The sequence below is a fragment of the Myotis daubentonii genome, chromosome X (genome assembly GCF_963259705.1).
Source record: "Myotis daubentonii chromosome X, mMyoDau2.1, whole genome shotgun sequence".
NCBI classification, from domain to species: domain Eukaryota; kingdom Metazoa; phylum Chordata; class Mammalia; order Chiroptera; family Vespertilionidae; genus Myotis; species Myotis daubentonii.
Genome location: NC_081861.1, coordinates 261,438 through 275,569, shown reverse-complemented (window position 1 = coordinate 275,569; position 14,132 = coordinate 261,438). Strand labels below are relative to the sequence as shown.

At 62.2% G+C, this 14,132-nt stretch overlaps 1 protein-coding gene across 11 annotated transcripts in view; it reads left to right on the top strand.

Annotated features, from left to right (window-relative positions):
- The window catches only part of BCOR (BCL6 corepressor), a 79,680-nt gene that overhangs the window by 32,400 nt on the left and 33,148 nt on the right, over positions 1-14,132 (top strand). For 4 of the 11 annotated variants that reach the window (XM_059679603.1, XM_059679600.1, XM_059679602.1 and 1 more), the window contains exon 1: positions 6,992-7,817. The exons of 2 other annotated variants lie outside the window; for them this stretch is intronic. Coding sequence is in view for 4 of the 9 variants with exons in the window: in XM_059679605.1 (XP_059535588.1) it covers positions 9,212-9,253 (42 nt within the window). In the remaining 5 variants the exon portion in view is untranslated. Of the gene's footprint in view, positions 1-6,991; positions 7,818-8,392; positions 8,598-9,196; positions 9,254-14,132 lie in introns of those variants that run through there. 5 more of the 11 variants (XM_059679605.1, XM_059679599.1, XM_059679604.1 and 2 more) reach the window with 2 other exon arrangements.

The window sequence follows — 14,132 nt, the reverse complement described above, 5'->3', positions numbered from 1 at the left end:
TGGGGAGACCCCAGGGGGAGGACGGCCGCCGGGGCCCAGAGGGATCGAGGGTGACGCGCGGCCAGCCGTCTTCTGGAACCGCCTTGGGGGCCAGCGGAGGCCGCTCGGGCGGCGCTAGGGCTTCCGGTGCCGGTGACTGCGGCGGGGCGGCCGGGAAGTTCCCGGGGCGGCCGCGAGGAGCACCCTCCCCGGCTGCCACCGCCGCGCAGCTCTCGGAGCGGTGCCCGGGGAGCCTCCCGGCGTCCGGCCGCGCCGCTCGGGGCTGGAGCGGGGCTGGGGGCTGAGGGTGGTCCGGGCCCAGCCCCCGGCGGAGAGGGAGGCGGCGGCCGGGACCCCGCGGGGCTGCGGCGCGCCTCCCCGCCCCCTCCCCTCCCCTCCCGCCGCCGCTGATGGCGGGCACGTGAAGCGCAGCTCGGCGCCTCGGCGCCAGCCAGGGAGCGGCCTGCCCCGCCGGCTCAGCTTACCCGCGGGCCCAGGAACGCGGAACCGAGCCCGGCCGGGCCCCGCAGAGCCCGCGCCCCCGCCCCGCGCCCCGCTCGCGGCCGCCCCGCACCCCCTCCCCGCCCGGCCTTGGGGCCGCGCCAGACGGCTGGCCCGAGGGGAACTCAGGCTGACTAATGGGTCGCTTGTGGGCCTGACGTGAGGCCCGGCTGTCAGCGGATGCCCGCTCGCTCGGCGCCTACGCCGCGGTCAGGCTCTTCGGGGAAGGGCGAGAGGAGGGGTTTCCCCGCTCCGCGGTTTCGGCTCCCCGGGGACAATCCGGACGCCGCCGCTGGCCCCGGGCTGGAGGTCGTGCAGCCCGGCCCCGAGGGGGCACCCCGAGGCTGCCTCCCGCATGGAGGTGCGAACTCGGGATGGGGGATGAGAAGATGGGAGCTTGGGGCTCCGAGCCGGACGTGGGCGCAGAGGCTTGTCCACTGGGCCCGGGGCTCCCGCCTGGATGTTTGGGATCTGGGGCCGGCGGCCGGGCTGGGCTGGGGTGAGTTTCCAGGCTGCCCTGGGGGCCTGGAGTTCAATACCGAAACCGCTCTCAAAACAAAGTCTTCCGGAAACCCCTTCGTGAGATTTTTGTGTGGAAAAAAGGATTTTTATAAAACTCCCGAGAGTCCAGCTGAGGATTCGTGGGTTTGGGGCGTGCGATGCCTTGTCCTTCCTTTCCAGGGGCCCGTAAAAATCAGCAGTTTCTTATTTCGCATTAACAACCACTTCGTGTTGACACAGTTATACGACCCTCCCAGATATAACTATAGTTTCAACACACCAGCGCGGTGGTCAGACACAAACACCCACCAGTAACTAAGAAGGGAAACCCGGGGTTGGGGTTGGATGCAGATGAGCCCTCCTCACCATCTCTGGTTTTATTCGGCCTAATTACACTAGTAATCCTGCCCCCCCCCCATCCTGAAACCCTGGAGTTGAGGTGCGACTTTTCCTGGGGAGCCCTGCCAATGGGGAGGGAGTTGCTGGCCTAGAGGAGGTGGGTTTTAAATGTCACTTCCCAATGAAAATGCTTCCCTTTAGCCTTTTTCTTTCTTTCTTTTTTCTTTTTCTTTTTCTTTTTTTTTGATGCAGTTTTCCAAAGGAGCATTTTGGCGAGATAAGAAGTGACCGATCAAAATCGCTTTGCCCCAGCTTAACGTTATCTTATCTTTCACACTTGCGCGGCGGAAAAAAATTGGCTTATCTTCAGCCCCACCCCCTTCTCGCCTTAATTGCTAAAAAGCACTGGTGTGTTCAACCTGGAGGAAAGAGGCCTGATCGCCAGTGGGAAAGGAAGATTCCAGAATATGGGCGGCTGGGAACAGCAAGGTTGGCAGGATTTAGCTTTCCCCCCAGGCCTTCCTAGTACAACCAGATTGGGGGGGGGGGGATTCTGGGGATGGCCTTGGGTCATGTGGCTTCCCGAGGCCTCACTTTCGGGGCTGTTTCCCAACCTCTCTTCCCCTTCATCTCGCAAACGCTGGCGTGAGTCTCCGATGGAGGCCTCTCGCTTTGCTTTCATTCCTTTTGGGGAGGGGGGTGCAAGGCCGGGACGCAGGGCCTGCTGGAAATCATTAAAATATATGCGAGTGTCTGCAAACACACTTTTAAATCATGGCGTTTCCCCTCCGCTGGTATATTTAAACTCCAGAGCCGATCTCCTCCCTCTCAGTCGTTTATCTGTGTCACCGGCAGGCCGCTAATGGCCGGGCTTCCAGGCGCTGTGCATTATGCATTCGCCTCCTCCCTCTGCCGCACACAGAAGGTTCTGTCAGGCCTCGGAACACAAAACACCCTGCGTCCCCCCACCCCCCTCATTCGTGGCTGGGGGCTGCCGGCTGCTAACCGGCTAGAGACGCAGGGATGGGGGAGGTATCATGGGGGGGGCAAGGCTGAGCACTGTGGGAGGGGGGGATGGGAGCGGGTCAAAGCGCCGTGGATTAGGCCGTGTGGACTCTCCGGCTCTGTGCCACCCCCCAGCTTTGCTCCTGGCTTCGACCTTCCTGAGGCAACCCTCCCTACGCCACTCACTTCTGCGCCGAGTTGGGGGGGGGGGGCTCAGAGGTATTTGGGGACAGATCAGCTTAGAATCAGCACGGAGTTTGCTGGGCCCTACACCCTTCCTGCCCCCAGCAAGGGGCTGACAGGGGGCCTTCCAGATCCTTCCAGTCCCAGGGGTGGTGGGTATCCGCAGGGGTCCCACGGGAGTGAGGGAGGAAGCCTTGATCCAAAATGCCTTGGGCTGGAGGCTGGGGCGCTGGGCCGTTGGACCAGTAGTTGATGGTTCTCCGCTCTGCATCCCTGCGGTTAGTCCCGGCACTACCCCCAGCGGGTAAAATCTGGCGGCCGGGTTTACCTGCTGGAGCCACTTCGGCCCAACACCTGGGCCTGAGGGCTCTTAAGGTGGGACCAGGTGGAGTGCAAGACAGGACCCCCCCCCCCCCACAGCGACTGCATCTATCTACCCAGCGGGCCCCCCAGTGGCAGTGGCAGTTCACCCACTGTCCCTGGGGTTGGGGATCTCAGAGCCTGACACTAATCCAGCCCAGACCAGAAATTCCCAGAGGCAGCTGCTTGCTGCTACCACGTGGGCCTGGCCTTTGGGGCCATCCTACCCCAAAGGCCCAATAACTCTTCAAAGGCTTCCCCCATGGAAGGCAGCTACCTTCAGTTTCTCTCTAGCAAATTCCTGGGACAGGGATGCCCTGTGCTTGGGAGGGTGGGCTAGTGGCTGTTTTAAGGGCCCCTGAGTGAGCCCTGAGTTCTTTTACAACTGTGTGTGTGTGTGTAAATGGTTAACATTAACAGGCTGGCTCACACTGTAAAGTAAAAATACATGATCTGAAATCACCCAACTCCCATTTATTCCAGTGACCAGTGTCATCAGTTTGAGAACCGCCTCTGAAGAGAGCCATCGGGCCCTGCAGAGCTTTATGACTTAGATCCTATGCATGTGTTACAAACGAACCCCCCCCCCCCCCGCAATATTGGGATCCCAGGACCCTCCAGACACCAGTAAGAACCTCACCATGGGGTGCCTGGCCTTTTGCCCTAGGCCTGGGCTGTGGATGAAGGTGAGGAGGAGGCCCTGGGCCACCCTGCAGTTAGTCTGGCCTGAAAAGAGTGGCCAGGCTCCAGGCCTGCTCCCTGAAGCCCCAACCTGCTCGCCCAGTTGCAGAGCCTGGATAGAACCTGTAGCAGGAGAGTGCCTGGGAGCTGGAGGTCCAGGCATACGTTCGCACCAGGAGACCCTCGGGAGGGGAGAGGGGAGGGGCGGCCCTCCGCAGGTCAATTAGAAGCGGCTCTTCTGTGTCTCCACTGCCCTGCACCCTCCCTCCCTCCATCACACTCACTCACTTGCTCTCCGCCTGCTCTGCTTTCATTGAAACCCTCCCCTGACAGAGTGCCTGGTCTAGCGGCCTGACCCCGCGTCAGCTCCCAAGGGGCTGGTGGGAGGGAGCAGGCTGAAGGCCCCGGCTGCCCGCACACACGCTGCAGGCTCCGTGTGTCCCCAGCTCCTGGAGCCCCTTCTTGCGTGGGAACCCATGATGGGGCTGCCCTTGAGCTTTCCTGCTAACCGGGCCAATAGGGATGCAATCCCTACCCACCCCCTTCTGGCTTGGAGCACCTCAGGAAAATCTCACATTTTAATTCTCAGTGAGTCATGAACACCTCCCTGCCCCCCCCCACACACTTATGCCTCTTAGGACTCCCTTAATAAGATATTTTTTTAAATCCCACAGAGTTGGAAAATGTGCCCTTAGAGATGGAAGAGAACCCCTTTAATCCCATCAGCCCAAACGAGGATACCTTGGAGGCGAGACTCCTGAAAAAAGGGGGGTATGAAATGCGGCAAATTACGTCAAAGGCGAATTTACTGGCTTGTTTGTCTCCAGCATCAAATTTCTCCCACAGTCAGCCCTCTTGGAGGCCCCTCCACATTTACAGCGACCCCCCCCCCCCATTCATTTCAACCCTCAGACTTTTAAAGTCAGACAAACAGGCCCCTTTGTCAGCAGCTCCGGGGGGCCGCGGACTCCTAGAGGCAGCAGGCTCTATCCTCTCGCTTGGTTCCGGGATTTTCCAAAAATTCTGGCCGGTTACTTGCAGTTCTTAACTCCGGGAAAAGCCTATGCCTTGGGGGAGAGTCGGGAAGGCAAGGGAAGGGGAGCAAAGAGGGTTGGGCACGTGGCCAGCGTCCCTGCGGCCGCCTGACCGAGCCGGAAGAGCCTGGCAACGCTCCCCAATCGCCAGGCCAGCTCGCCAGACCGGCCCACAGCGGCTCAGCGGCCTCTGCCTGGAACCGTGTTGGGAGAGTTTCCCCACAAGCGCCCAATTGAGCCTTCTCGGTCATTTTAGATTTGTTTTGAATAAAAGGAGTCGCTTCAAAAAGAAATGTTGCTCCAACACACAACCAGAGGCCTTTCTCCAGCTGCGTCTGTAACTCGCATGCATTCGGTCTAATAACTTTTAATGTCTGGCCCTAAAACGTCTTTATAAAAAATAGCTTTACAGCATAATAGTCCAGGTGTCTTTCTGCTTGTTACCGGAGATTAAAAAAATGTGTGGGTTAGCTTCCAGAGACATCCACCCCCAGAAAGACGAGGGAAAAAGCGGGCGTTCCACCCTGCAGGCGCAGGTCCTAGGAGCAGGGGCCACGGGGCTGGGCACCGCTGGCGGGGCACTTGCCCGCCTGTCTTTTACATCAGTTCTTATAAGCAGCCCTGCAGCACGAAGATTTGATTCTGCCCGAAGTTTCGGGTTTCAAACGGTAGAGATGTTTCGCTTCTGCTTTGGGAAGGGCTGTTTTTATAACTGCTAAGAACTAAGACAATAAATAAAATCGCACCTAACACCAGTCCCGCAGTCGGCGTTAGGTCTACATTTTAAAAGGGATCTTCTAGCTGGAGCTGATTTTGGCCTTGACCTTGACTTAGTAATCAACTTGAGATGCTTTTGATTATTTTGGGCATGGACACACTCCAGGATATTTTAAAACTTTCCGTGTGGATTCACGAGCCACCTCCATTTCGGATGGATGTTCTCATCCAGCCTGCACCATCTTGTCCTTAAGCAGAGACTCCCCATTTCCAGCACGAAAAGACCCCAGTGTGCATCGGAGTGGGGTCACCTTTGGCCGCGTAGTCCCGGCGATCCGGGTGCGGTGAGGCCCGTACACCCCACCCCCACTGCCACCCCTTTCCGCTAGCTTCAGGTACTGGGGCTTCTCGGCTCTCCCCAGAGGCCCTGAGCTCCGGGGAGGCCGGAACCTCGCCTCTCCGCTTCCCCCTCCCGCCTGCCTGCCCCCGCCTCCCCCCTTCGCCGCCCCCCCCCCCCCACCGCCCGCGCTCAGCGCCGCGCCGGGTGCGCTGGAGAAGCTCAATACGTGTCAATTGAATTAACTGCTGCGGGCGCGGGCTGTACGATCAGCACAACGTTACCGAGTGGAAATTTATGGGGCGAATGGTGTAAGCCAAAAGTTGCTCCCTGCCAAGGAAAATAAAACGCGGGAGATAATCTCCTGAGGTGCGGGTGGGGGGCTCGGGCAGACCCTCCCGCCCTCTGAGGTGCAGACTGTGAAATGCCCGCGAACTGGGAGACATTCTGGCGGATCTGCACTCTTCTACCGTGCCCCCCCCCCCATTCCCGCCTCCGGTGCTCCGAGGGCTGCCTCCTCCACCCCCCGCCTCGCCGAGCAATTCCCACACAATTGAAACGTCCGGGGAACTCGGGCGCGGAGTTCGGGGCGGAATGGCCCCCGGTGCCTGGGGCCGTGTTTGCAGGTAGCTCTTGACAGCTCAACGGGCAAGGGCTCCTCCGGGAGGAAGGGACGCCCCGGGCGGGGGATGGGCGCCCATGGGCACTCGCCGGGCTCCGCTGGGTCTCAGAGGGGCCGGGCGGCCGGGGGAGCGCCGCGCTGGTGGCAAGAGGAGGCGGCGGCGGCTGTGGGGGTTTGACAGCTTTGGCTGAGCGGAGCGCGAGGCGCTTTATGGTAATCGCGGGCCTCCACTGGCCTTCTGGGTAGCGAGGGGAGTCTCGGAGAGCCGCCCCCGCCGCCCCCATCCCCTGCGCTGGGGATCTGCGGGCCGCCCTCGCCGCCGCCGCCGGAGTCGGTCTGGGGCGCGCCCAGACCCGGTGTGCGCCGCCAACTCGGTCCGAGCGGGGGAGGGGAGGGCCAGGGGCGAGGGGGGCGCCACCCAAGTGGTCTGGGGTTCGGACCCCGAGAGGCGAAACGCGCCCGGCGGGGGATCGCTGATGGCCGGGGCCACTCCGGCCCCCCTTTCCCGGGGAAGCGCCCCGCCGCGAGCCCACCGCCGCGGCGCCGCAGCACAGGGTGAGCGAGGCCAGGGGAGCTCAAACTTGCGAGAGCTGGAGGCGGCGGCGGGCGGGCGGTTGTCGCCCGAACGCTGCGCCTGCGGGGGGAGGGGAGGCGGCTGCTGGGAGGAAGGGAGGGAGAGAGGGCGGGTGGAGGGAGGGGGAGGAGGAAGAGGAGGGAACCGGGGAGGGGAGACGCGTTGGGATCGCGGCGTGCGGCGGCAGACGGAGCCCGGGCTCCCAGCGGCAAGGTGAGCCTGAGCTACGCTCCTCGCTGATCGCCGGCGGAGCTCGGCAGCTGCGGGGGAGCCGCGCCGGAGCCCAGACCGCGACCGAGAGCGGGAGCGAAGCGAGCGGCGGCGGAGGGGGAGCCCGCGAGCCGCCAGGCGGGGAGCCCAAGCCGCGCTGTCGCCGCGCAGGGACGACTTGGCCAACACACTCACGCTCTCTCTCTTTCCCTCTCTCGCTCTCTCTCTCTCACACACACACACACACACAGACACACACAGCCCGAGCGGGCGCTCACGGCGATCCGTCAACATGGCGCTGGGGCTCCTGCCCGAGCGCGGGTGGCAGCAGCGGCGGCGCGGGAGCTGCTGAGCCCGGCCGAGCCCGGCCCAGCCGCGGGAGCCCGGAGGATCGCTCGGGGCTGTCGCCACCTGCCCGGAGGCTTTGAGCCCCGCCCCGCCCCCACCCGATCCAGAGCCCACCCCTCAGCGGGGCCGACCCCGAGGGCAGCCGGCTGGCAGCAGACGGCGAGGGAGGCGAGCGAGCGCGGCGCCGCGAGCGGGTGGCGGCCAGCCGGGGACGGCAAACTTTGCCGCTTGCCACGCTTCCCCGGCGCGGCTCCATCTCTGATCGCTGCCGTCGCCACCGCACTTTCCTCCTACCCCGCACACCTCTCCACACTCACCCACCCGGCCGCCCCTGGCTCCTAGCCGCCTGGACTCTGCTCGGGGTCGGGGGGACTTCACAGCTTCGGATCGCCAGCTCCCGGCTGACTCCCCGGCCGGGGATTTCAGGTCAGTGCCCGAAGCCCCTTTCCCCGGGGAGGCCGCGCGGGCGGGCGGGCGGGCGCGCCGCGGGCTGCAGTCGGCCCCCTCCCTGGGCCCCCGCCCGCTGCGGGCTGCTCCTCTGACTCGTGGACCCCGCGAAGCTTTCGCCTCGCGCTTCCCTGGGCTGCGATCGCTTTCGTTTTTATGTCTTCGCTCGAACTTATTACACATGCAGCCACCCTCAGCGGCCCGGCGCGGGCACAGGGAGGGGCGCGGCGGGGGTCCTGCCGCCTCCCGGAGGCCCGGGGGGAGAGCCGGAGTTCGCCGAGTGGAAGTTTGCAGCCTGTGTGTGTGTCTGCGTGCGCGGGAGCGCGGTCGCCGCCGAGCGCCGCGAGTCGTGCGCGGGAGGGGGGGCAGCGGGGCTGGAAGCTGGGAAGCTCGGCTCGGCGTTAGCTCGCGAGCAGGAAGGGGAGGGCGGCGGGTTCCCGTCTGCTTTCTTTTTCGACTCGGGAAAGAACTGTAAAAACCCCCAGCCGCCGCCGCCGCCGCGTCTCGCCTCTCCGGGGGCGCTCGTTCCTCCTGGTGGAACTTGGCGTGTGCTCGCGCCAGGGTGTGTGGCAGGCGCCCCGGCCGCGCCGAGCTCGACCTGCTACCGCCGCCGCCGCGCAACTCGGGAGGGGAGTCCCGGGTTTTTTCTTGGCTTGCCCCAAAGCACGAATCACGTGGATTAAAAAAAAAAAAAAGAAAACTACTAGGAAATCGACCGGAGCGAGGGGTTCCGACTCGGCCCGTCCGCCCATCCGCCAGGTCAGACGCTTTGTTTTGTAAATGTTCCTGTAAAATTGCAATCGGCGACCCCCTCCCATCCCCACCCTGCTTCGACCCCGCGGGCTAGGTTGGAAGTTCTGAGCCCCCAGGGGTGGGGGTAGGATGTGTCGGGGCGGGGGCGGCGGCGGGAAGGGAGGGCGGGGGTGGGGAGCCCTGGGCCCTCCGCTGGGCAGCGGGGAGTCTGGTGGGCAGCCCCGCGGGGCGGGGGCGAGTCTGCGGCCGGAGGAAGTTGGTCCCGCTCGGAGGCTGTGCGGTGTGGAGGTGGAAGGTGAAGAGGAACTTGCGCACCCGGGCGGGATCCTCGGCCGCGGCGGGGAGGGCGAGGCGCCGCGGAGCCGGTGCTGGGCGCAGGCGGGGGGCGCGCTGCGGAGCCTCCGCCAACTCGGGGGCTCCGGGCGGCGGCGACGCGCGCCTGCTGTTTACGAAGCGAGCCCCGAGGCGCCGTGTGCGGATACGGACGGCTGCAGGCACGCGTGGTCCCTGCGGGCTTCCCGCTGCTGCTCGTCCTCGGAGTGGGCACGTCCCCCGGTCCCGGAGACGGCGGAGTCTGGCCGTGTGCAGGCCGAAGCCAGGCGAGGCTTAATTTGCTGTTAATGAATCTTTTCCAGAAAGTCCAAGATCTCCAGCTAGAGGCTGTGAGTGCCCGCGCGCGAGGACGCGCGCCGCCGGCGTCTGAAGGGTGGGGGTTGGGGGATGGAAGCGTGAAGGGGGGAGTATGCGTATTTAAAAACAAACCTTGAAAAGAAACCAGTGCGCTTCAAATAGGTATTCGCACAGCTTCTCTGTGTCTAGACTAGACAGCTCAGGGTTTTAGGTTTTCTTTTTTCCCCTCTTTTTTCTTTCTTTTTCTTTTTTTTTTCTTTTTTCTTTTTTCTTTTTTTTTTTTTGAGAGGCTAGGGGAGAGGTAATGGTGTTATGTTCTAGGGCTAGCCTGTTGGAGAAAGATCCTTAAAATGGCCTGGGAGTAAAAAATGGGGAGGAAATGGCCCACCCCAGAAGGTGGTGGGTGGTGAACCCAGACAGACTGGGGTATTTCTAGCGACCTGACACTTCCTGTGGCTCTGGAAACGGACACCGCGGGTCGAAATCAATCCTGACGAGGGTGTTGGATTGGGTTTTGCCAACAGAATTGCTGGTGTGGAAGGCGTTTTAATTGTCAGCCTAGGAGACTCCTGTACCTGGACACTCGGAGAAGACGTTTGCTTCTCGACCTTCCCACTCCACCCCCGACCTGTGATCTGGTCTAGGCTTTGCGGAGCTGGCTCTCGTGTTTATCTGGGGCACGCTTTCACCGCGTGCAGGAAGTGTGTGTGTGTGTGTGTGTGTGTGTGTGTTGGGGGGGGTATGTTGATTCATATGCCGTCCAGGTTTAATCCGAGCCTGGCCTTCGGTGTGCCGAGTGTACGCCACTGCTAACCTGGGCCGCCTGGGGTAGTTCGGGGAATGCGCGGGGTTCGGGCGCCCGGCGCTCGGCGGGCAGCTTGGGGCGCGGACAGCCCCCGCGCTGTCCTTTGAGGCGCTGTCACCAGTAGGTGACTGAGAGTTAATTAGGAAGTGCTCTCCGGATCAATGGGCCGCACAGCTCATTAGCGATTCTCTCCAGCCCTTTGCAGGGCCGGCCGGGCCTCTGCCTCCCACACAGGCCGAGCCCCGCGGCCCGGGCCGCTGGGAGGTGGGGAGGGCCGGGCCTCGAGGGGCCCGGAGGCGAGTGGAACTCCGCCGGGCGGCGTGTTGCGTGCGGCGCCGCGGGGCCCACGCGGCCGCTCTTTCTTCCTGCCCTCGGTCGCCTCGCCTGTGTCTTTAACTCGCTCCGCTCGCGTCGCCGCCTCGCCGCCCCTCCCGCCTCCTCGCCTGTCTCTTGTTCTCCGAGCGCGACGCCGGTGCTCCCCGCCCAGTTGGGGATTAGACCGGATAAAAATAGGGCCGCCCAGCGCAGAGCGGGGCCTGCGGCCGGGCCGCCGGCTTGGCGGGAGCTCGAGGGGCCGGGGCCGGGGCGGCCCGCGCCCGCAGGCTTCCCCCTCCGCCCCGCAGTCGCGGTCACGCTCCCCGGGCTCTGTCCGTCGGGAGCCGCGCGGGCAGGGGCACCCGGGCAGGGGCTCGCGCTCTCGCGGGGGTGGTTGCTGTGCCGGTGATAGATCGGTCTAGACAGGCATGCAGGCTCCCTCCCGGCTGAAGGACGGGAAGGGGGGGGCGCGGAGGCGGCGGCAGACTCCCGTGAGCAGCGTGAGCGAGCCAGCCTGCGGGCCCAGCGAGGAGGGTGGAGGGGGGCGGCTGGGTGGGGGGTGCGGTGGGCAGGAAGCCTGGCAGGAATTCCTGGAGGCAGAGGAGCCCCCGCGGGGAGGGGCAGGAGTCTGGACCTGGGGTTTTTCTTTCTCTAATGTTTGCACGCGCACATCCTGGTGCGTTGGGCTGGATTCTTCCAAAAAACCAAGTGCAGCTGATTAGATGATCGAGTTTCACCTGGTGCTTGTCTCTGGGGGAGGCCTGGACGCAGGAGAGACCTGTGGGCGATCCAGGAGGCGAAGGTCGGCTCAGAGCTGTGGTCGTTTTGGGCCTCTGACCAAGACGGCTGCCAATGGAAGACCTAAGCTGCAATGCCAGGCCACTGTGTACAGGTCTGCATTGGAGAGAGCAGATAGGCCCTTGAGTTGTCTGTATAAATAGACCCACTTTTACCTTGAACTTGTGGGGAGTTAGTATGAGATATGTGAGGGGCTGGACAGTGATGTGTACAAGATGGATCGTCTGTGTACACATACATGGGGTCAGTGTTGAATTGGTCTGTTCTCTCCAGGGGTTGAAATTGGTGGGTGGGTTACACTGTATATAAATAAATCATTAGTAGCACCCCGGTCTCCTTCCCCCTCCTCTCCCTTTTAGGGTTTGCTGTCTATGGGACGTTCTGGTTACATTTAACCTGCCTGATAACGAGCCACATGTAGCCAAGGCAAGAATGGAAGCAGTGGGGAGGTGTACACGTTAGACAGGCTCAGATTAAGATGTGAGCCTGGGTGACATGTGCTGAGACAAATCAAGACACTTGGGCCCCAGTGCCCGTAAGGAGCAAGAGATCCTTCAGGAGGGATGTATACATGGACTTGCGGGTGCAGAGACCTGTAGCGATATTCTAAGAAAAAGCCCAGACTTGGTTGAGCTGGAAACGGGCAGAATTTCTGTAACTTGGGTCCAGAGACAAAAACCCATTTAAAGGTGTGGAGAGGGTCACTTGGAAACAGAAAGCATTCATACGCACACATCCATGCTTAGCTACACAGGCTGAATGGCCAACAACTCAGTGTCTGACGTACACTTTCCTTCGGAATGAGACCATGATGGACACGGGAGCGTGGGCCACGCCGTCACTTTCACACCCTCCTTCACAGGGAGATTATGTGTCTTTGGCTAGAGGGGAACTGCAGGCAAAGCTGACCAGCGTAAGGGTGGATGGCCTGCAATTACCAATATTCCTTCTGCTTATAGTTTCTTCCCATCTAGACTGGAAGAGATGGGTATGTGTGAAATGGAAGAGATGGGTATGTGTGAAGCGGGTAGGAGGATTCCTACGAGATTGAGAGTTCTTGACCTTCAGTGGATGGAGGAACAGGCGGAGCGGGTCACACTGGGTGAGGAGAGAGGAAGAGGTGGTGCTCTGCTCAAGGCCATCCAGGGCCCCGTGGGCTGAGAATCCAGAACCGGGAGAGGTGCGAAGCTGGGCCCCTGGGAGGAAGGGAGAGGGGCGTGCTTTCATTTTGGTTCGCTTTTTCCCTGGAGGGGTTCGGCCTGCGTTGGGTGATTAGCAGGCACCTCTGACCCCAAAGGCGCACGTCAACGAGGCTCTGGTTTGCTTTGCCTGCGGCACGGTCCCTCTTTGTCTGAGCCCAGCCGGGAATTCCAGCTTTTATTGGGAAGACCGCACTCCCGGGTGGAGCCCGCTCCGGGTTGGGCGAGGCTGGGCTGGGCCACAGGCCGGACGGCAGGCTCAGAGGCCGTCGTGCCGCCTGAACCCCAGCACCACCAGGACCGTCCTCAGGAGCGCCTGGCAGCCCTGACAATGCCACCTTGGTTTCCTCGAGGGCTCCTGCCCGGTGGGGTTGGGGGACTGTGCGCGCGTCCGGCCCCACCCCTCCCCCGCCAGCCCAGGGCTGAAAGGAGCTCAGATGGCCCTTTGTTAGGCCCCAGGGTCACACCCGTGCCCCAGGGGCCGCAGAGGGCGGGAGAGCGGTGCTCTGGGCGAGAAAGGACCATCTTGGAGGCTTCATCCCCCGACCCCAAGGTTCGAGCCGGGCTGCTGAGCCCTGGGTGGCAGTCGCCCTAGTTGAGAAGCCAGCCGCCTGATCACCAGCACTTGGCCTGGGATGGCCACCGACCTCCAGCCCTGCCTGTGGGCTTTCTGTGGTTGTCCCCAGTGTGTTCCTCTGGGAGTGAGAGGTGACCTGGTGTTGGATGGAAATTAGTGAACGACGCTTTGCCAGCGCAAGCTCATCTGTGCCTGCCCCCCAATGGAGGGGCTCAGAAATGGGGATCCCCAGTTGTTTAATTTTTAGAGCCATGTCTCCCCAGCCGACAGCACCCCTCAGCACCCATGGCTCGGCTCCCCGTGGCTAGACCCGTGGGGAAGTCCGCTAGGAGATCCTGACAGCATAAAATATAATTTGTGATCTAAGAGACAGTTTCCAGTATAATCTCATTATGCACCACAGCCTCCCGGTGTTATTTTGTGGAAGGCGGACAATGATCAATTTACATTGACCCGGGGCTGGGCGAGCTTTTAGATGGTAATTGCCATATTGATTTGCATGCAAAAAGGAGACCTGCTAAAATTAAAGACCGGAAGCTAAATTAAACTAAATTTATTGTCTAGGTGCAAACCGGAGGAACTGCTGGGGAAGGGGGGCGAGTGGGGTCAGTGTGCCGGGGGCAGAGCAGGTGAGAGGCCCCGGAGTTTCAGGTCACAGATTTGGGAGTGACATTTGTGGTTCCTGATGTGAGGAGGGGACGTGTTTAGGCTGTGGGGACCCAGCGGGGAAAAAGTTATAAACAGGCACCATTGCATTGAAGGCACTGGAGTCTTTTAACGCCCATGGGCGCTGCAAGGGGGAGGAGAGGTTTATGGGGGTCTTCCCGCACCATTTCCGCCTCTTTCCCCGTTTCTATTGTTCTACCCGAACGAGCGCTTGCAGTCGTGTCAGGGACACCCAGAACTCTCCATCTGAAGAGTTTTTTAAAAAAATTTTTAAGCGGCCCAATAGCCCTTTCTGCCTCAGTCCCTCCCTCTCCTCCCTCCGCCCAGGGCTGACTCCGGCCGGCCGTTGGAGGCTGCGGAGTTCCCACCCAGACCCAGCGGACGCCGGTCGCTGGAGAAACCGCCCGCTCCAGGTGGCCCAAGTGGGGGGGGTGGCGTCTGCCGGGGTCACGGTCTCGCGCGGTTGGGGGTGGGGGTCACTCCCCTGAGGTTCGAAGCGCCTATACCCAGCTGGGGGGCGGGGAAGCCGGAGGTGGGGAGCTGGAAACCCT